Below are 20,650 nucleotides of genomic sequence, written 5' to 3'. Positions count from 1 at the left end.
TGGCCTATTTCTATGACCCAGATGTTGGCAACTTTCACTACGGTGCGTCCCGGGGAGGGGGGGGGATGATTGTGGAAGGAAAGGGACCCCCCCTCTCCGGTTCTGTGAAGCCTCTTGAGCCCCTTCCCTGCCTTCAGACGTGCGTGGGGAGTTCCGTGTTAGCAGCGTTGAGACAGCTGCTGTGGTTGGTTTGCTAGTGAGGGAGCACACGGTAGCCCACTAGGGTTGCCAACCTCCAGGTACTGCCTGGAGATCTCCCACTGTTAAAACTGATCTCCCGATGACCAAGATCAGTTCCCCTGGAGAAAATGGCTGCTTTTTTGGGGGGGGGGGTTTGGACTCTATGACATTATACCCTGCTGAGGCCCCTCCCCAAACTCCGCCCTTGTCAGGCTCCACTCCCAATATCTCCAGGTGTTTCCAAATCCAGAGCTGACAACTGTACCTTCCATGTTTCCCTGGAGATGCCCCCATGGAGGGTTGCTGTTCTTCAGGTGGAGCCTGGAGAGCTGCCAGAGTTTCAACCAGTTGTTTGGATATGCTGGAAAAATTTGAATGGGGAAATGTTCTTATAGATAAATTAAATAACATTAGCAAAAGAAAGCAAATACCGGGTCCAACACAGGGTTTTGTCCGTGGTTCATATTCTAGATTTAGCCCATCTACCATGATTGATTTGTGGTACAAAAGCCCCAACAACTATAGGTAAACAGACTGTATTTAAATATGTGGGGCAAAAATGTTTCTGTTGAAAAATGTAGCATTGGAAATGTTCCACTGATTAAAATTTCTGTTGATTACAATTGATCTCCAGACTACAGAGATTTGGAGTGTGGGCTGTATGGCACCGCATCCCTGCTGAGCTCCCTCCCTTCCCCAAACTCTGCCCCCCCCATTCTCTGCCCCCAAATTTCCAGGATTTTCTCAAGCCAGAGTTGGCAACCCCACCTGGGAGCCCCCATGGAGGGACCAGTCTTCTGCCTCGGGATGCTCAGCCACTTCTCTGAACATGGATTTCATCACTGTGGCAAAAATCAAGTTCAGTCATCCGGTCGTCATCCATGAATTGGTTTGGTCCTCTTTTGAAGCCATTCCCACATCTTGTAGCCAGAAGATTAGAAATGAATTTGTGTTTGAAAGGAGGACAGTTGGTTTTTATGCCCCACTTTTCTCTAACTTTAAGGAGTCTCAAAGCACCTTACAATTGCCTTCACGTCCTTTCCCCCCAACAGACACCTTGTGAAATAGGTGGGGCTGAGAGAGTTCAGAGAGAACTGTGAGTAGCCCAAGGTTACACAGCAGGCTTCATGTGGAGGAGTGGGGAATCAGATCTGGTTCTCCAGATTAGAGTCCACCACTCTTAACCATTCCCCCCCATTGAGTTTGTATTCCATCACATGAGCATGATAGGGTCAGAGAGGCACTTGGGCCATTGAGAAATAATTTGTGCTCTTGCGTTCCCTGGTGAAGTGATGAGCGGCTATGGGAAGCCCTCCTTAGCGGGTTGCTGGCTTGTGGAACTTGCTGCCATGCAATATGGTGATGCCCACTGACTGGGGTGGATTTTAAAAAGGGTTGGATAGACTTAGGGAGGAGAGGTCAGGTCTGTTGTTGGTTAGTAGCCATGATAGCTGCAAGTTGAGATGCAAAATGTCTCTCGTGATGAATTGCTGGGGAGCTGCCTGCAGGTGAGTTCTGTTGCCCTCCAGCCCTGTTTGTGGACTTCTTGGTGTCTTACTGGCCACTGTTGGAAACAGGCCGGTGGCCTAGATGGATTATTGTTCTGATCCTGCAGGGGTAAAGTTTTTTTGTTAGTGCATAGCTTCACCTGGCAGTTTTCTTTCAGGAGTCCTGTTACCATTCTTACACAAAAAATGTCATTATATGAACTGTTTCTGTTGTGTCCATGCATACAGGAGGGAAAACTTGTTCTTTGTATTTTATAAGCAATTTTAAGAGCTATTATAGCTATTATAAGGTAAAAGGTAAAGATCCCCTGTGCAAGCACTGGGTCATTCCTGACCCATGGGCTGACATCACATCCCGACTTTTACTAGGCAGACTTTGTTTACGGGGTGGTTTGCCAGTGCCTTCCCCAGTCATCTTCCCTTTACCCCCAGCAAGCTGGGGACTCATTATAAGCTATTATAAGGGAAGCTATAATACATAACCTTAGAGAATGCCCTACTCCGTGATGTGGTGACAAGCTGGTTCTAAAATAAAATGATTAGAAAAAAATTTATAAAGAGTATATCAATCAACAGCTCTTAGACAAATAGATCTTCCATGTATAGGAACTTTATACCTCTTAAAGCTCTGATAGTGCTGCGGACAGAAGGGGGCAGGAGTGTTCTTGCTCTGTTTGTGAGCTTCCTGTAAACTGATTGTTGCAGGAAACAGTGGTGGAAAAGGTGCACCTTGGGGTGATTACTATTATGATTTGATGATGATGATTTGATAAATGGTAGTTGGATCTCTGCTGAAAAGGCTTACAGTTTGATAAGCATGATGCAACAAAGCATAGGAGGGGAAGCAAGTGAATTAAGAGTTTAAGTGTGATGAATGCCAAGGTGGACTGGCAAATCGTTTTATGAATACCAAGGTGGACTGGCAAATGGTGGAGTCTGTTCTGGGACCCAGTGATGTTTAGTCCAGGCGGATAGAAAGAGGTCTACACTGTCATTTGATTCTGCAGACCGTTTTTTATGCAGTCCCTTGACTAGACCTGATACAGCATAGTGGCTAGGAGCCGAGAAGCTCCTAATTCAATTGCCTCTTCTGCCATGAATGTCGTAGGTGGTCTTAGACCAGCTTGCAGTAGGAGAGCTACAGCCGTCTCCCTTGACTGCCTGTGAATCACTTTGAACAGTTGAAAGGTGCTAAATAAATGTTGCTTGTTGTTGTTGTTATTAAGACCATCCCAGCAGTTGTTTCAACAATCCTGTTCTTCCCGCCTCCCAGTTTTCTTTCCTGTTTGGAATTGTGATAGTGATTTACTAGATCCCGAGCAATAGACCAGTGTTTCTGGTGTGGGTGTGTTAATGACTTTGGTTGTTTCCCCTCCCCCTTGCCTGTCATGTTAGGAGCTGGACATCCCATGAAGCCTCATCGCCTGGCGCTGACCCACAGTTTGGTGCTGCACTACGGACTCTACAAGAAAATGATTGTAAGCATTGCATTGGCTGTGCTGAATTTAGGGGAGGGGCCGTGGCTCAGTGGTAGAGCATCTGCTTGTCATGCAGAAGGTCCCAGGTTCAGTCCCCGGCATCTCCAGTTAAAGGGACCAGGCAAGTAGGTGATGTGATGTGAAAGACCTCTGCCCAAGACCCTGGAGAGCTGCTGCTGGTCTGAGTAGACAATACTGACTTTGATGGGCCAAGGGTCTGATTCAGTAGAAGGCAGTTTCATGTGTTCAATACAGCTTTGGTTTTAGGCCACTAATGTGCATTTCAGGACTGTAATCTCCCTGCCTTTGTGGATGATATTCCAAAATCTACGTATATTACAGAAAGAACCAACTTCAGATGAGGTGTAATCTCAGCATGCAAAGAGGAGTTTTATAAATTGTGTGCCCACACAGTGCCCATTTTTCCTCTGCTGCTCTAAAGGAGAGGATTTTTTTTTCTTGCAGGTATTTAAGCCATACCAAGCATCCCAGCACGATATGTGCCGTTTTCACTCAGAAGATTACATTGATTTCCTTCAGCGGGTGAGTCCAAACAACATGCAAGGATTTACCAAGAGCCTCAATGCTTTCAATGTGGGGGATGACTGGTAAGTACTGCTCTCTTTTTGGGTTTGTGGGGAGGACTGAGATTCAGACCAAGGCAGAGGAACTTTTGTGTTAAAATCACATGGGAAACCTCTTTTGAGCTTCTGGGCACTGTGTCCTGCTTGTTCATTCAAGGCATAGTAGAGTTTTGTCACTCAAGGTTTTTGCTGGCTCTTGGCAGTTTGTGTGAAATTTGAACCCTCTTGTCCTTTGGCGTAGTTATCTGCAGTCCCTCTTCACCCAAGTCCCTTGCTTCTTAATTGTCAATCAAGTTCATACTGTCCTGCTTCTCAGCTATCTGTACCGTTTCTCTGCCCTGTTCTCAGTAAGGCTTTGGCACACACCAGTCTTCTCCAGATTGTGCCACTTGACTTAATTAAGGTGTGGCTTTAAAACGGAGTGTCTGAAAGCTTCACTTGGTACTTGTTTTCAAGTCTGATTGACATTCCAGGCCTGCCTCGTTAACTGAAGTTTACAAATGGGTTTTACTTTACTGAAGAAAATAATTCCATCCTGAGTTCTTGGACACATAAGGAGATCATATATTGTTTGGCCCACAAGCTCAGCAAAAACACAAAACTATGTATATGTTACAGTGAATTCCAATCCTTTGGTGATTGTCAGTATTGACATTTGTTTGTTTAATCACATTTATAATTCACCCACCTTGGCAAGGCCTGGCTCAGGGCAGTTCACAACATGTGAATGTGGGTGGTCTCAGATGAATATTGAGGGTTTCTGAAAATTCAGAGAGACACCATTGGCTGCTGACAATCTCCCAAATGCCATTGTCAACATTCACTGGTCAGCATGCCAACTAATGTGGAAATATGTATATTTGGAAAACTCTGTGTTCCTGGCAACATTTGTCAGTGTTGGATTTTGGTTCGTATCTTGTTGTACTTGTCTGATTAGGCTTTTGGTTCATATCTTGTTGTACTTGTCTGATTACTTTTCAGTCTAACAGTCGCTCCCATCTAAGTTGAAATTATTAATGTAAACCGTATATTGTTGAGAAGCTTCTATTACTGTATGATAACAATCACCCAGTGCGGTATTGAGAGATACTCAACCAATAATATACAGCACACTGAATTTTCAGTCAAAAATATAACACACTCAGTATCAAGGCAAACACAAAGTGTATTTATATAGAAGTAACAAGCTTAAAGATCTAACTATCTAAAACATGCAATAGTGTACAAACACACAGTGGTACTGAACAAACTATGTACAATATACCGTATTTTTCGCTCCATAAGACGCACTTTTTTCCTCCTCAAACGTGAGGGGAAATATCGGTGCGTCTTATGGAGCGAATGTGTGCACAGAGCCGGCTGGGCGCGCTGGGAGGCGGGCGGAGAAAGCCGCCTCGCGCCGTTCCAGCGCACCCAGCCGGCTCTGTGCGCCGGCTTAGCCCGCTCTGAGCGCCTGCCTGCCTCCAGCTGGGAAGCAGGGGGGGAGCACAGAGCTGGCCTGGCGCGCCCTCCCGCCCGCCTCCCACCCCGCTCTGAGCGCCCGCCCGCCTCCCAGCCCCAGCGCCCACCCGCCTCCCAGCCGGCTCTGTGCGCCTGTCCTCCTCCCAGCTGGGAAGGGGGGGGAGCACAGAGCCTGCTCTGAGCGCCCGCCCGCCTCCCAGCCCGAGCGCCCACCCGCCTCCCAGCCTGCTCTGAGCGCCTGCCCTCCTCCCAGCTGGGAAGGGGGGGTGCAAAGTGCCGGCTTGGCACGCGCACCCACCTCCCAGCCGGCTCTGAGTGCCTGCCTGCCTCCAGCTGGGAAGCGGGGGGGAGGGAGCACAGAGCCGGCTTGGCGCGCGCGCGCGCCTCCCAACCCGCTCTGAGCGCCCGCCCACCTCCCAGCCCCAGCGCCCATCCGCCTCCCAGCCCCAGCGCCCGCTCACCTCCCAGCCCGCTCTGAGCGCCTGCCTGCCTCCAGCTGGGAAGCGGCGGGGGGAGCACAGAGCCGGCTTGGCGCACCCGCCCGCCCACCTCCCAGCCCCAGCGCCTGCCCGCCTCCCAGCCCGCTCTGAGCGCCTGCCCTCCTCCCAGCTGTGTAGGGGGGGTGCAAAGAGACGGCTTGGCATGCGCACCCACCTCCCAGCCTTCTCTGAGCGCCTGCCTGCCTCCAGCTGGGAAGCGGGGGGAGGGAGCACAGAGCCGGCTTGGCGCGCCCGCCCACCCGCCTCCCATTTTGCTCTGAGCGCCCGCCCGCCTCCCAGCCAGCTCTGAGCGCCCGCCCGCCTCCCAGCCCGAGCGCCCACCCGCCTCCCAGCCCGCTCTGAGCGCCCGCCCACCAGCTGGGAAGGGGGGGGGTGCAAAGAGCCGGCTTGGCGCGCTCTGCGCCCTCCCGCCTCCCAGGGCATTTACTCCATAGGACAAGATTTTTTCTTGTTTTCCTCCTCTAAAAACTAGGTGCGCCTTATGGAAAGGTGCGTCCTATGGAGCAAAAAATACGGTATACAGTGAACAAAGTAGTCCCACAGTACATCAGTATCACTTTTCAGTACAAAAGATAATAAGCCGTGTACGGACTTGACAAGCCTCAAAAGCACGGTAAATATTTTTAGTTGCACTTGTAGTACTGGAGCCGATATAAATCCCTTAAAAGGGTAATGCCGAACGGCTAGTGAGACCCACAGGACAGATGTAGTTCAGGACCGCATAAAAGGACGCAAATCCCGGGTATTCATTTGCGTTTCACCAAACAAGGCTTCATCAGCCTTGCATGTATCTAATTCATTCACAGCTGCCTTGAATAAAGGTCCAAAAGTCTTTGAAGAAGAAAGTTCTCTGTATGTACATATATAGATCTTTAAGCTTGTTACTTCTGTATAAATACACTTTGTGTTTGCCTTGATTTTTGACTGAAAATTTAGTGTGCTGTATATTATTGGTTGAGTATCTATTACTGTATGAGCAGAGGCTGGAAATTTTTTCAAGAACATGTTGCATGTTGAATGCTCTTGAAGCAAACATGCAAGAGGACAAAAATAGTGGGAAGAGAGCATATTAGGGGAAAGAGAGCACATACATATTTAATGTTAAGGTTGGGATACAGGGAATTTTGTCAAAGGACAGGACCAAAATAATAGGTAAGAGAATAGGAGTAGAATTGTTTGCATTAAGGAAGCAAAGGAGGGCTTGAGAAGTGATTTTGTGTTGCAAAAGCTGAAGAGAAAAAATATTGGTAAGTCAAACAACATTGTTTGGGTTGGAAGTGGATCACTGGAAGAAGTGAATGGGGACAGTCAGTTGTAAAAACAGGTCTGTATGAAACAAAGGCTTGGGGAATCTAGTACAGGTGAGAGTGGCTGAAGATGTAAGAGGAACTTTGTGCTTAGTAAGAATGGAACAGAAAAGACTCTAGACGTGTGGAAGCACAACAGTGGGTGTAGTTAGGCACTCAGAGTCCGAACTGGTTTTAATTTTTGACATTGTAGCCGACCTGACCTGGATAGGCCCAGGCTAGCCTGATCTCATCAGATCTCAGAAGCTAAGCAGGGTCAACCCTGGCTAGTATTTGGATGGGAGACCTCCAAGGAATACCAAGGTCATTTATGATGCAGAGGCAGGCAATGTCAAACCACTTCTGAACGTCTCTTGCCTTGAAAACCCCACCAGGGGTCGCCATAGGTCAGCTGGGACTTGATGGGGGTTGGGGAAGGAACTTATGGAAGGATGGAGTTTAAATGAAGAAAGTCACTAATTCCCCAGCTCTGGTTCATAAGTTGTATGAACGTAAGCTAGTTGTAATTACTAGCTTGACTGCTATTACTTCCCCCTGGAAAAAAAAAACCCTGGGGTTTGTAGTTCTGCAACACAGATGAAGATCTCAAACAGAAACTTAAAGATTCTCAAATTTTTTTTGGGGGGGGGAAACAAGAAACCAGTGATAGTCTCTGTCCCTAACTCTTACGGTGGCATTCTGGAGGGGCAGTCATGTTGCAGGTAAAGAAACGGATAGGCTTGTGGCACTTTAAAGACCATATTGATTGTGGTGGAATTGATTGCCAGCGCCCGAACACTGAGCAATAGAACAAAGTACATTTTGTTATTTAGGTGAGTTTTAAATGACGGGACAGAATTTGGACAGAGGGATGCTGAGCAAAAAATGTTGTACTGTCAGTCTTGGGCTACTTCAGACGCCTGTAAGGAAGTGCTGGGGGCACCATAGTCTAAGTTAGCTGGGAATTTTGCCAGTCTCTCGTGGCTGTTAAATGTGTTGTTTGGGAGCTTCAAGCCATCACTCTCGGCCACTGCGATGTTGTGGTTCTCTGCAACAGTACCCAGATAATGTTAGTTTTGGCCAAGCACATGAACTGATATCTCCCCTCATCTATCAACATAACGTGGGCAATTGATGCCAGTTCTCTGTTGCCATCTTGAGTTATTGCAGTAACCTGCCAATTAGCGTGTAAATGGCAATTGTAGTTGGCATCAAGGCCACCGGTCTGAATTGATGGGGGGAAATGCATCAGTAATCGTTTTTGCTCTCCATATAGCTGGGAATTGGCAACCTTTCCATTTGGTCTGATGAACAACTTGGAGTCATGGGAATCTGCATGCCGCTGCTCTGGCTAGCCAAACAAAAAGCGTTGCCTTGCCCATCTTAAGTTTAATTTGTTCCTACCAAGGAACCGTCTAATCTGACTTCGCACAGCTGCCGCTTCTAGCTGGAGTGGGCGCCCGTTGCGGTGCCCTGTGTAACTTTGTGTTTTTCCTCAGTCCGGTCTTCCCAGGGCTGTTTGAATTTTGCTCTCGCTACACTGGGGCCTCCTTGCAAGGAGCAACACAGCTGAACAACAAGGTAAGAAAGGGTGTTGGGCTTACCCTCTTCCCGTCTGTAGGATGGCTACTGTTAACTAAGGGGGTCCCAAGAGCTGCTGCTACGTTGTGATCACCCCGCATTGTTGTCCAGTTAAATGGATTTCACGGCTGCCTGCTCAGAAGGAGTCCCATGAAAGCTGGGGTGGAGCTGTGGATTGGGGTGTGTGCGTGCCCGGAATCACTAGGCTCCTTAGGCATGCTGCTCTTGGCCTTGTGTGTGTGTAAAGCGCCATCAAGTCACAGCTGACTTATGGCGACCCAGTAGGGTTTTCAAGGCAAGAGATTAAGGAGGTGGTTTGCCATTCACTTCCTCTGCATAGCGACCCCGGTATTCCTTCGTGGTCTCCCATCCAAGTACTAACCAGGGTTGTTGGCCTTAGACCTTCATTAAGGATAATACTGATCTACCTTACAAGGCTGTTATAAGAATTGTTGCTCCGGAAGGTTGGACTAGGACCAACGGGTTGAAATTAAATCAAAAGAGTCTCCATCTAGACATTAGGAAGAATTTTCTAACAGCTAGAGTGGTTCCTCAGTGGAACAGGCTTCCTCGGGAGGTGGTGAGCTCTCCTTCCCTGGAGGTTTTTAAGCAGAGGCTAGATGGCCATCTGTCAGCAATGCTGATTCTATGACCTTAGGCAGATGATGAGAGGGAGGGCATCTTGGGGATCTTCTGGGCATGGAGTAGGGTTCACTGGGGGTGTGTGGGGGGGAGGTAGTTGTGAATTTCCTGCGTTGTGCAGGGGGTTGGACTAGATGACCCTGGTGGTCCCTTCCAACTCTATGATTCTATGAATATCGGTTAGTAACCTTTGCAAATGCCACATGAATACTACGAACTATTATGGGAAGAATTGTACTCACTGGCCTCCGAAAAATCCTTAGCGGTTTTGTCCCAGAGGGGTAGCGAGAAAAATGAAAGGTAGTTTAAAATACAGGGTATAATGACTCACTGGCAGCTACTAATGTTTTAGCAGCATATTGTTCCATATTTTGTGCTCATGTGTCCATTTCTTTCTTAGATTTGTGATATTGCAATCAACTGGGCGGGAGGCCTGCACCACGCAAAGAAATTTGAGGTAACAGAAAGGGGCTTTCCGTGTAGGGGAGGATGGGGAGGACAAACAGCAACTCCACACTGAGACACTTTCCCTCTCTTCCTGTTCCAGGCTTCTGGTTTTTGTTATGTCAACGACATCGTTATTGGCATTTTGGAGCTTCTCAAGTAAGCTGAACACAAGAACTGCTATTTTGTGGGGGGAGGGGAGGCAGGGGCCTTGGAAGAAGAAGAAGAGGAGTTCGTTTTTATATGCTGACTTACAATTACCTTCCCTCCCCACAGCAGACACCCTGTGAGGTAGGTTGGGCTGAGAGAGCTCTAAGAGAGCTGTGACTAGCCCAAGGTCACCCAGCTGCCTTCCTGTGGAGGAGTGGGGAAACAGATCCAGTTCACCAGATTAGCCCCCGCTTCTCATGTGGAGGAGTGAGGAATCAAGCTTGATTCTGTGTCTTGAAAAACCAAATCCATCAAGATTCCCTTTTCTACAGAGTTAACAAGAGCCTCAATCTAAAGTGGCCCACTGGTCATCTCTGTACCCCTTGCTCTCTGTCCTCATCCACAGGCTGATTGGTAGTGGGACGCCGTGTTCTCTTCCTTGCTGAATCCATCTCGACACGGATTGAACCGTGTCTTCAGTCAGTCAGTACTTCAGTCTGCTTTGAGCAAAAGTATTTGGGGGAAAGGCAGGATTTAAAGGTTAAGGGATTAGATAGTACAAAAGATGATTGCTTTCAGCTTGCTTTTCAGGCTGAGCAAAACTTTTCTGACCCCCTGTCACATGGACGTTTGCCCTGTCAGAGCTTGGTATGCCTTAGTTCATTCATTAGAGTAAAAGATCACTCCCCCCCTTTCATCCAGCTTTAATAATAACTGTAAAAATGTTTCCCTCCCCCCATTGGGGGCTCGTGGGCACCTCTTGGGTGCAGTATGTGGCCCAGGCATGTTCAGCTTCCATCTCAGACTCCCTTTTCACCTCCCGCCCCGCCCCCTTTCCCTTCCTTCCCTTCCTTTTCCTCCCTGTCCCCTTCTTTTCCCTGTCCCTCCCTTTCCAATCTGTTTTTTTGTTTTGTCTTTTCCTTTTTTGTTCTTGCTTCTCCTCCCCCTTGAAAACCAGTGTCAATCTGAACAGTTGGCCCTGTTATCATTATGCTGGGTTGCGGCTGCTTTGGTAGAACTATCCTCCTTCAAGTGAAATTGTCCAAGTGGTGCCATCTGCATGTAAAATGTATTGTATTTAATGTTGCTTTTAAATGGTAATCTTTGTGTTCTGTGTGTGTGTGTGTGTGTATCTGTAAGCCACCCTGAACCTGGCCTTTCTGGGGGAGGGCGGGGTATAAATAAAATTTCTATTCTTCCTGCATCTCTTCACTTCTGCTCTCTGCCAGGTATCACCCACGTGTCCTTTACATTGATATTGATATCCATCATGGAGACGGCGTTCAAGAGGCATTTTATTTGACAGACCGGGTCATGACTGTGTCTTTTCACAAGTATGGAAACTACTTCTTCCCCGGTACAGGTATGGGGCTTTTGATGGCTTTTTGTCTGCAGGAGTGAAGACTCGTTACAGAGCCCCTTCTAGTGTTTCAGTTTTGAGTATCCACAGGGGCCTTTGCAGTTTTGGGGTGGGGGGGTGGAATAAAGCCATTGCAGTAGGACAGGGATCACGGAGTGATTTCAGTGATGAACTGAGTAGTGAAGCAGGACAGTTTTGGGCAGTGATTGTGACAGATGTGCCAAAGATCTGAATGGTGCTTTTTGTTGCGCTTTTAGGTTCTTGGTATTAACAACCAGCATTTGAATGTGGTCCTGCTTTCTCCTGCCAGGTGACATGTACGAAGTTGGGGCGGAGAGTGGCCGTTATTACTGCCTGAATGTGCCTTTGCGTGATGGAATTGATGATCAAAGTGAGTGGAAGGTTCCCCGTGAGCCTTGTGGTGGGGCCCTGGTCCTCTGGGCACTGTGAAACTTGTCTTGTGGTAAAGTGGTGATGGCTGCCAACTTGGAAGGCTTGAAGAGGGGAGTGAACATGTTCATGGAGGGGAGGGCTATCCATGGCTATTAGTCAAAATGGATACTAGTCATGATGCACACCTATTCTCTCCAGGATCAGAAGAGCATGCCTATTATATTAGGTGCTGTGGAACACAGGCAGGATAATGTTGCAGCCGTCTTGTTTGTGGGCTTCCTAGAGGCACCTGGTTGGCCACTGTGTGAACAGACCTCTGGACTTGATGGGCCTTGGTCTGATCCAGCAGAGCTTTCCTTATGTTCTTATGGAGGATGGGGCTATCCATGGCTACTAGTCAAAAAGGATGCTAATCATGATGCATACCGATTCTCTTCAGGATCAGAGGAGCATGCCTATTGTATTAGGTGCTGTGGAGCACAGGCAGGATAATGCTGCTGCAGTCGTCTTGTTTGCGGGCTTCCTAGAGGCACTTGGTTGGCCACTGTGTGAACAGATTGCTGGACTCGATGGGCCTTGGTCTGATATAGCAGGGCCTTTCTTATGTTCTTATGTCTTCCCTTTGAAGGTTACAAGCACCTTTTCCAGCCAGTCATTAATCAAGTAGTAGACTTCTACCAGCCCACCTGCATCGTGCTACAGGTATTTATTTATTTTATTACACTTCTACCCCGACCTCCCCAGCCAAAGGACAGCTCACAAAAATATAGCATATAATAAAATCAGATAAAAACGTCTACAACCAGCTGTTAAAAACAGCCCTATAAAATCTATTCACTCAAGGACAAAAATGATTGATGGCGACACCAACATGTAACAGCCAATTGCAGCCGGGCGAGCAGATTAAAAGTCCCAAATGATGACATAAAAACGGGGGGGGGGGGGAATCAGCAGTGGAGGGTTAGAGGGTTGTGGAGGCCAGCACTAATAGATAAAAAAACATAGCTGGCCTCAACCATAAGCCTGGCGATGTAGCTCCGTCTTGCAGGCTTTGCGGAACTCTAAGATCCCAGAGGACTCTGATCTCACTAGGGAGACTATTCCACCAGGTGGGGGCCAGGGCAGAAAAGGCCCTGGCCAAGGCCATCTAGATACTTCTTGGGCCGGGGACCACCAGTAGATTGGTATTAGATGATCGAAGGTTTCTCCGCGGAACATGCTAGGAGAGGCGGGGACGGACCACCTACGCTATCAGATGGGCTCTTGTATGGCCTGACATGTGTTTTGTGCCTAAATGGAGGCACTGGTGGGGTTAGGAGATGGTGGAAGACAGCATACATGAACACATGAAGCTGCCTTATACTGAATCGGACCATCAAGGTTCATCAAGGTCAGTATTGTCTACTCAGACCGGCAGCATCTCTAGGGTCTCAGGCTGAGGTCTTTCATATCACCTACTTGCCTAGTCCCTTTAACTGGAGATGCTGGGGATTGAACCTGGGACCTTTTGCATGCCAAGCCGATGCTCTACCACTGACCAACAGCTCCTCCCAAAGGGGCGCCATCCTGAGATTCTGTGAAGCATCTGGTGTACCTATATGAGATAGTTTGCAGTAGCCGGGGCTCCAGTACTGTGACTTCCTATTTACTTCCTTTCTTTTTTTCTCCCCCTTAAGTGTGGTGCTGACTCACTAGGTTGTGACCGTCTGGGTTGCTTTAACCTCAGTATAAGAGGACACGGGTAAGTATCTTTACTAGTAACAAACTGATGAATAAAAGGGGAAAATTGTCATTACAGTGTTCTGGCTTCTCCCCTCTGAGAACCAGGCACTGGTCCTGGCATATCAAGGTGCATTCAACAGTATGTGGCCATAGTTGATGTCTTGTTTACTGGGGACTGGACTGTCAAAGAGCCTCTTACAGTAGCAGCAGTCTTGCACGTCACTTCTCTAGTCGGAGTGTTTTCTAAGCTAGGCCCGTACAGTCTATTTTCTCACAAATGGGAAGTAAGCAGAGGTAGCGGTGTCAAATTCCTGGAAATTTTGAAGCCACGGGGGGAAAGTTTTTCCCCCCTGGAGGGGGGGTCAGAAATTTTGGGGAAAATTGAAATAAACGCACTAAAGCATATCAGATTGTACTATTTAGCATATTTATGGAGTAAAAAAGTATAAATATCTACAAGTTGTATCCAGGACTTAAGAAAGAGCTGCTAAACCGCTGCACCCTATGCTACCATAGCACATGTACCTTAATGTTCACCATCTGAGAGGTAGGAAAAATGAAAGTTGAAGTAGAAAACAAAAGAAAGTGTGTTATTTCAACAGAAACTCTCTCATAGAGTCACAGTGGATAGGATGTTTGGATATTAAGCTACACTTCATAACACTGAGAACACCTAACTCCATAGTAGCATATTATCTTTAAACCCTTATAGAATATTAATTGTTGCCAAGATTATTTACATTTAAATAAAATAATTCTTGAAGATGTTGGGTCTATAGTATAAGAGGTTTTTATTTTTTTGCAGTGTTCCCCCCAATTTTCTGGTGGAAAAATTGAGAAGGTCCTCATGCTTGTCCATGCTGTACCTATGGGAACAGTAAAATGCTTTGTAAAACAAGACAAGGTTTTTCTTGTTCAAAAAGAGAAAACATTTCATAGGCTTTTTTTTTTCATGCTTCTCCAAATCTTCCAATATTTTTGCTGGAAAAACGGAATTCGGTTTCAGGTAGCTGGCTCAAGGTTGACTCAGCCTTCCATCCTTCCAAGGTCAGTGAAATGAGTACCCACCTTTCTGGGGGTGAAGTGTAGACGACTGGGGTAGACAAACCACCCCGTGAACATAGTCTGCCTAGTAAACATCATTATGTGATGTCACTCCATGGGTCAGTATTGACCCAGTGCTTGTACAGGGAGACTACCTTTATCATTGCTGATAGAAGTGTTACCCTTTGGTAGCCTCCTTTTCTCAGGCTTTTTTCTTACTCCCTTTCTCTTGTTTAGCCTTGGAGTCAGCCCCCCACCCCATCCCCTGCCAGTGAAACGGTTTCTTTCATTCTCTGTAAACTGTCAAGGTGTTAATAAGCCTTATATCTCAGCTCATTTTTTATCATTTGGATTTAGAGAGTTCAAATCATGTTCATGCTATATACATCTTCCTAGGACTTAATTGCTGGCCTTCACAAAACCTTCACTGTAACAAGCCCTAGAGTGCGGATGTTTTTCCCTTAAATTATTGAAGCCCCCCATTGGAGTAGAGCATCATCTGTGTGTTGATCATTCAGTACGTGTTGTGCAATTATTCGACATGGTGCGTGTTAAGTGCCCCCAAGTCGCTTCCGACTCACGACGACCCTGTGACTCAGTGTCCTCCAAAAATGTCCTATCCTTAACAGCCTTGCTCAGGTCTTGCAAACTGAGGGCCATGGATTCCTTTATAGAGTCCATCCATCTCATCATTGGTCTTCCTCTTTTCCTGCTGCTTTCAACTTTTGAACACATGAACCTACCTTATGCTGAATCAGACCCTTGGTCCATCAAAGTCAGTATTGTCTACTCGGACCGGCAGCGGCTCTCCAGGGTCTTTCACATCATCTACTGAGCCATAGCCCCTTTTCCTAGCATTATTGTCTTTTCCAGTGACTCTTGTCTTCTGATAGTGTGACCAAAGTACGACAGCCTCGGTTTACTCATTTTAGCTTCTAGGAAGAGTTCAGGCTTGATTTGATCTGGAACCCACTGATTTGTCTTTTGTGGAGGTCCACATTATTCCACATTAGCAGCCAATGAAAGAGACATGGTCTACAACCCTTCACTGTCTCACGAGGCAATTGTGGCTTATGTGTGGCACGCAGATGAACGCAAGTAATCAGTTTCTCTCTTGTCACTTTGCATCCTAGTGAGTGTGTGGAATATGTCAAGAGTTTCAACATCCCCCTGCTGGTGTTAGGCGGCGGCGGCTACACAGTTCGCAACGTGGCCCGGTGCTGGTGAGTCTGCTGGAAATGTGTGGAATTTCCCTTTTGTTGAAGATGTGTGTCCGTCTGGACTATAGCGGGCATGGATTGTGTGTTGGGAGGACATTCGTGGATTGAAATGGTCTGGCTGTCCTTCTAGGACCTATGAGACTTCGCTGCTTGTGGACGAAGCCATTAGCGAGGAGCTCCCGTACAGCGGTAAGTCCGGGGCCATCGTGCTAAAACTTTACTGATGCTAGCTGTCATACCATTGATGATGTTTCTTATTCATTTTTTTTAATGCTTTTATGTTGCCATTCCATTCTTGTAGTGTACTCAAGGGGGCTAACAATTGGCAGTGAACCAACAAAGCACTGGGATGGTGAAACCCTCAAGGCATATATAGACAGTAAGGACCAAACTGGAGGAGCCCCGGGGCACAGAGTGGTAAGCTGCAGTACTGCAGTCCAAACTGTGCTCACGACCTGAGTTCGATCCTGATGGAAGTCGGTTTCAGGTAGCCGGTTCAAGGTTGACTCAGCCTTCCATCCTTCTAAAGTCGGTAAAATGAGTACCCGGCTTGCTGGGGGTAAAGGGAAGATGACTGGGGAAGGCACTGGCAAACCACCCTGCAAACCAAGTCTGCCTAGTAAACATCGGGATGTGACGTCACCCCATGGGTCAGGAATGACCCGGTGCTTGCACAGGGGACCTTTACCTTTTTAAGGTACAAACTGCAGGCTAATGTGCCGTTAAAAGGCATCCAGGGCTGGATCTTGGGGGTCTGGCAGGGGCACTTGCCCCAGGTGCAAAGAGAGGGAGGGCGCCAGCGTGGGCATAGGGAGGAGTGCTGCTGCACCACAGCATGGGCACAGCTGCCTGCCCACAGCCCAGCTGGTGCGGATACCACCCGCCAGCCCTCAGCTCAGACCGGCCACTGCTCTCCCTCTCTTTGTTCCTGCGGGGGTGGCCACCACGCACCCTGCCCGGCATGCTTCTCTCTGACCCTGGAGCCACCAGTGCCTGGCTCCAGCGCACACGTGGCACCTCCCTCCCTTTCCTCACTGCCCTGGGCGCTCTTTCCTCTAGCTCTGTGCCTGAAAGCTTCCCCAGCAGCCGTCCGTTCTGTGGCTTGGCAAAAAAAGGCCATTTCTGTTGGCCTGCTTGGCTCAAGGTGCAGCCAGTGACTTTGCAGGAGAGCAAGAGACCAGGCCCCTTTCCCTCAGCTTGGTTTCCCTGCTTTGTATTTTATAGTTCCTTTGTTACAGCCCCCTCGAGTTTATTTTGAAAAGGATAAGTAGGGAGACAAATATAATTAAACAATACAATAAGAATCATTTGGGTGGAAAGGCAGGATGAAGTTGTTGTATCTTGACTGACATCTGAAGGTAAGTAAAGATGAGGACCCCAGACTCCCCAGGGCAAGGTGTTCCAGACCATCTCTGATAAGGCTCTCCCTCAGATACCAGCCCCTGCACCACGGATGGTCAAGAAACACAGAGCAGAGTCCTTATTGATGCTCACAGGTTTCTCTTGGATGAATGGTGATCTTTCAGATGCCAAACCATTTTTTGGCTTTCCAAACCAGTACTTTGAATCGCGCCCAGAACCCAGCTGGAAACCCATGGAGATAGTATGGAACTGGCATTTTTATGCCAAGAGGAGCAAGACCCTGTTGCTTTTCTTGTTGCCGCGTTCTGTGAAGCTGCTTAACCACCCTGGTCCAAAAATGTTCCCAAGCCATCAGTTTGTTTGATGACAGCGCTGCCTGTCCAAAACAGGCTTTGCACCTGACCCTAGGATGTCTGCATTACTGACTGCAAAGTACCTCTGTGTTGTCTGCTTAAGCTTCATTTTGTGGGTCTCCACTGCTCTGTGTGTGATTACCTTTGAAGAGTGTTGGGGGATCTTCAGTTAGTGCTGAACTCAGCAGCTGGCACATATGTGGATGTACTTCTGAGTTTGCTTCCAAGTGCCAGTGCTGACCTTAAAGGCATTTTCCTAAGGGTGCCTTAAGGGCCACCTTCTCTCTTATAAAGCTTGTCCTTGCATTAAGATATGCATCAGGGTCCTGTTTGTGTGTGCCCATGAAGGACAGGACCTTTTCTGTATTGGCACCATGTCCCTGGAACTCCTCCCCTCTGTTGTTTGCCTGGTACCATTTTTGTTAGGTTTTAAGCTAGAAGGGAAAATGTTCTTGAGCATTTGGGAATTTATTTTTTTGCCTATTTTGTTTTCTGGCTCTCCTTCTTTGTTTTTTGTTTTAAATTGCTGTTCTGTGTCATGCTGTTGGGATTCTTAACTGGTGCTGCATATTTCAAATAAATTCATATCTCCATAGTTGCTGCTCTGCAAAACTGTCTTGCTGCTACTTTTTTTCAGTGCTTTTTAAAAAATTGTGGCTTTTAAAAATTCTTTTAGCAAGTTCACCACCTTGAAAACCCATGGCTGAGAGATGTCATAGAAATAGTTCCAATAAATAAGTGCCAGTCAGCACAACATAGTCTAGAAAGCAGCAGAAAAAGCTGGAAACCAGCTCCCTGTGCTGTAGGCTTTCCTTCTCTAGTTGTAGAGCCAAGTATTGGCAAATGTGTCCTCAGTTATACAATCTACACCCTAAAGAATTGACAAATGAGCTCTACAAGTCGTAAAATGAGCAGAGGCGCTAAAGAGAGCGCATCCCTCTCACCCCTCCCACAGGTGAAGAGCTGTCTCCCACTGCTTACTCAGTTGTTGCATGGGCAGCTGAAGCGATAGAGGTACAAGATATAGAGATGTCTAGACCTTTTTCTCCCTTTTGTTCAAATGTGTTTTAACCCGTGCCCACATACACCCTCTTCCATCTGTCTCTGTACAGAATACTTTGAATACTTTGCTCCTGACTTTACCCTTCACCCTGATGTCAGCACTAGAATTGAAAACCAGAACTCAAGGCAGGTAAGTAGCCCAGCGGTTTCTGGTCCTTGGAACAATGTTTTCTTACATCTGGCCTGTTTCGGAAGACACACCTTTGGTGCTTCTGTTTCCCCACGTTCTGAGGAAAGCCCTGGCGCTGGTGGTATATTGTGGCCAGATAGGGGTCCTAGCAGGACCTTGGGAAAATTTTCACATTGGTTGACCAGTGTAATGTAGCTTGGCTGATTCCCCCCCCCCCCCGGTCCCTCTTCTGACCAGTACTTAGATCAAATCCGGCAGACTATCTTTGAGAATCTGAAGATGCTGAACCACGCCCCCAGTGTCCAGATCCACGATGTCCCTTCTGATCTGCTGAGCTACGACCGCCCAGATGAGCCTGACCCAGAAGAGCGAGGATCAGAGGAGAACTATAGCAGGCACGTGGCTCCATTTCTTACGAGTGAAACCACCTGAGAAGAGCAGCCCTGGCAGATGCCTCCTGCCATCTCAATTGAATTGGTGGGGTCTCTGTGGGATGTGGCTACTGCAGTTCCTCATGGGCAGGTTTTTATATTAGGTGCTGTGAAACACAGGCAGGATAATGCTGCTGCAGTCATCCTGCTTGTGGACTTCCTAGAGGCACCTGGTTGGCCACTGCATGAACAAACTGCTGGACTTGATGGGCCTTGGTCTGATCCAATATGGCTTTTCTTATGTTCTTATGTTGGTGTTCCAGCTTACATCTTGGGTCCCTGTGTTGCCTCTTCATTCCTGTGCTAATCTGTCTTGCAGGCCGGAGGCTTCCAATGAGTTCTATGATGGCGACCACGATAACGACAAAGAAAGCGATGTGGAGATATGAGTCCTGGATCGCGGGAGTTTCTGGACTGCCAAGTTCCCTGCCTGGACGCAAGTTCTCGAAGGAAGCAGCAGCTCTGCCCTTCCATCCTGCCGGTTGCTTGAAGTGATGGCAGCTCAGCAGCACTGCTGAAGCATGCCGGGACCTGTGCGCAAAAGGCCATGAGATTCCCCCTTTACAGCCCCAGTTTCCTATGGGATTGTGCCTCCGCCACTGCTCGTGGGAACAAATTTCTCCGAGTTCTAGGGCCACGGCTGCTGTGTGGTCAGTTTCAGGTCTTCTTGTGCTGTGACCTCCTCTTTCTGTGCAGACGTTTCGAGGGGAACATCTCTGTCTTCAGCAGTTGTCTTTTGATGTGGCGCAGGCTTTTCTTGTACGCATGCTTCTGCAGAGGCAACAGACCCGCAACCCACAGAAAGCTTCTACGGGAGTCATTTTCCTGCCAGGTTTACCGCCAGTGAGTTCTCTGTTGGAGTAACTCATACAAAAAAGAGAACCAGAACATTTTGAGTAATGATCTGCTGGGCCTAGTGGACATAGGAAGGGCTGATTTGGGGTCCAGTCCAAGAGGTTCATTCCGTGCATAGCTTTTATCCCGGGTTGTCTTTCCTACAGCTGTTCCTCCCTCTCCTGCAAAACAAACTTGGGCGCTGAGAAATCTTTATCCATTTGGGTACTGGAGGAGGGAGGCAATCAGGCTATGATATGATCCCCCCGCTTTTAAACTTTAGGCATTGTCACATTGTAGACCAGGGTGTCAGCCTGGTACCTAAACCTGTTATCGACAGAGGACTTAATTCTACACAGGTAGCAGGCTTTCATGCCTTGTTCATGCTGTAGCTTCTACCTGTAACTCCATTGGTACGTCAGTGCATCCGACTCTTCTTTACTTCAGTCGAGGGGCAGGTTGCGACAGAAAGCGCGCTTGGTTGTGGGAATACTGGCTCTGTTGCATTTGTTCTGTTCCCTACAGTTGCTCTTCTCCCATCTGTGAACTTCTTCAATAGAGGGGCAGGTTACTTCCACATTGAGGGTATATGACAAATCCCTTCACAGCATGGCCTTTGACGAAAGCCTGGAATATCTCCCTGGGCTAATGGCAAGGGGAAACCCATTTCCCCCCTTTGCAATAGTTTATGGAGTCAACATGAGCCTAATTTTTTGACCTCTCGTTGGCCATGCGCTGTGTGTGCTGCTGATGCCTGTCCATTGAGGATTTCATTGACGTTGCAGGGTCAGAACATCCAATGACCTTTTGTTCCTTGTACTTGTATTTTTACCAATGTTTCAAAATATTAAACCACAAGATGGTATTTTTTCTTACCTGCCTTGAGTTGTCTTCTTTCCCCATCCTCCCCTTTTGCTTAAGAGGT

General features: G+C 47.7%; 1 protein-coding gene across 1 annotated transcript in view; it reads left to right on the top strand.

Annotated features, from left to right (window-relative positions):
• Positions 1-19,298, top strand: part of HDAC3 (histone deacetylase 3) — a 19,362-nt gene extending 64 nt beyond the window's left edge. Inside the window, exons 1-15 of the mRNA XM_056862231.1 lie at positions 1-42; positions 3,084-3,166; positions 3,632-3,774; positions 8,497-8,578; positions 9,621-9,677; positions 9,768-9,823; positions 11,044-11,177; positions 11,485-11,565; positions 12,196-12,269; positions 13,244-13,308; positions 15,467-15,556; positions 15,684-15,742; positions 18,381-18,460; positions 18,698-18,855; positions 19,211-19,298. The exon at positions 1-42 is cut by the window's left edge and continues 64 nt beyond it. Of these exons, the coding sequence (XP_056718209.1) occupies positions 1-42; positions 3,084-3,166; positions 3,632-3,774; positions 8,497-8,578; positions 9,621-9,677; positions 9,768-9,823; positions 11,044-11,177; positions 11,485-11,565; positions 12,196-12,269; positions 13,244-13,308; positions 15,467-15,556; positions 15,684-15,742; positions 18,381-18,460; positions 18,698-18,855; positions 19,211-19,280 (1,274 nt within the window). The 3' untranslated portion in view covers positions 19,281-19,298. The remainder of the gene's footprint in view (positions 43-3,083; positions 3,167-3,631; positions 3,775-8,496; positions 8,579-9,620; positions 9,678-9,767; positions 9,824-11,043; positions 11,178-11,484; positions 11,566-12,195; positions 12,270-13,243; positions 13,309-15,466; positions 15,557-15,683; positions 15,743-18,380; positions 18,461-18,697; positions 18,856-19,210) is intronic.
• Positions 19,299-20,650: the final 1,352 nt, after the last annotated feature.

Source organism: Euleptes europaea, chromosome 17 (genome assembly GCF_029931775.1).
Source record: "Euleptes europaea isolate rEulEur1 chromosome 17, rEulEur1.hap1, whole genome shotgun sequence".
Lineage (NCBI taxonomy): Eukaryota > Metazoa > Chordata > Lepidosauria > Squamata > Sphaerodactylidae > Euleptes > Euleptes europaea.
Note: the sequence above shows the minus strand (reverse complement) of the source record. Positions and strands in the feature narration are given on the sequence as shown.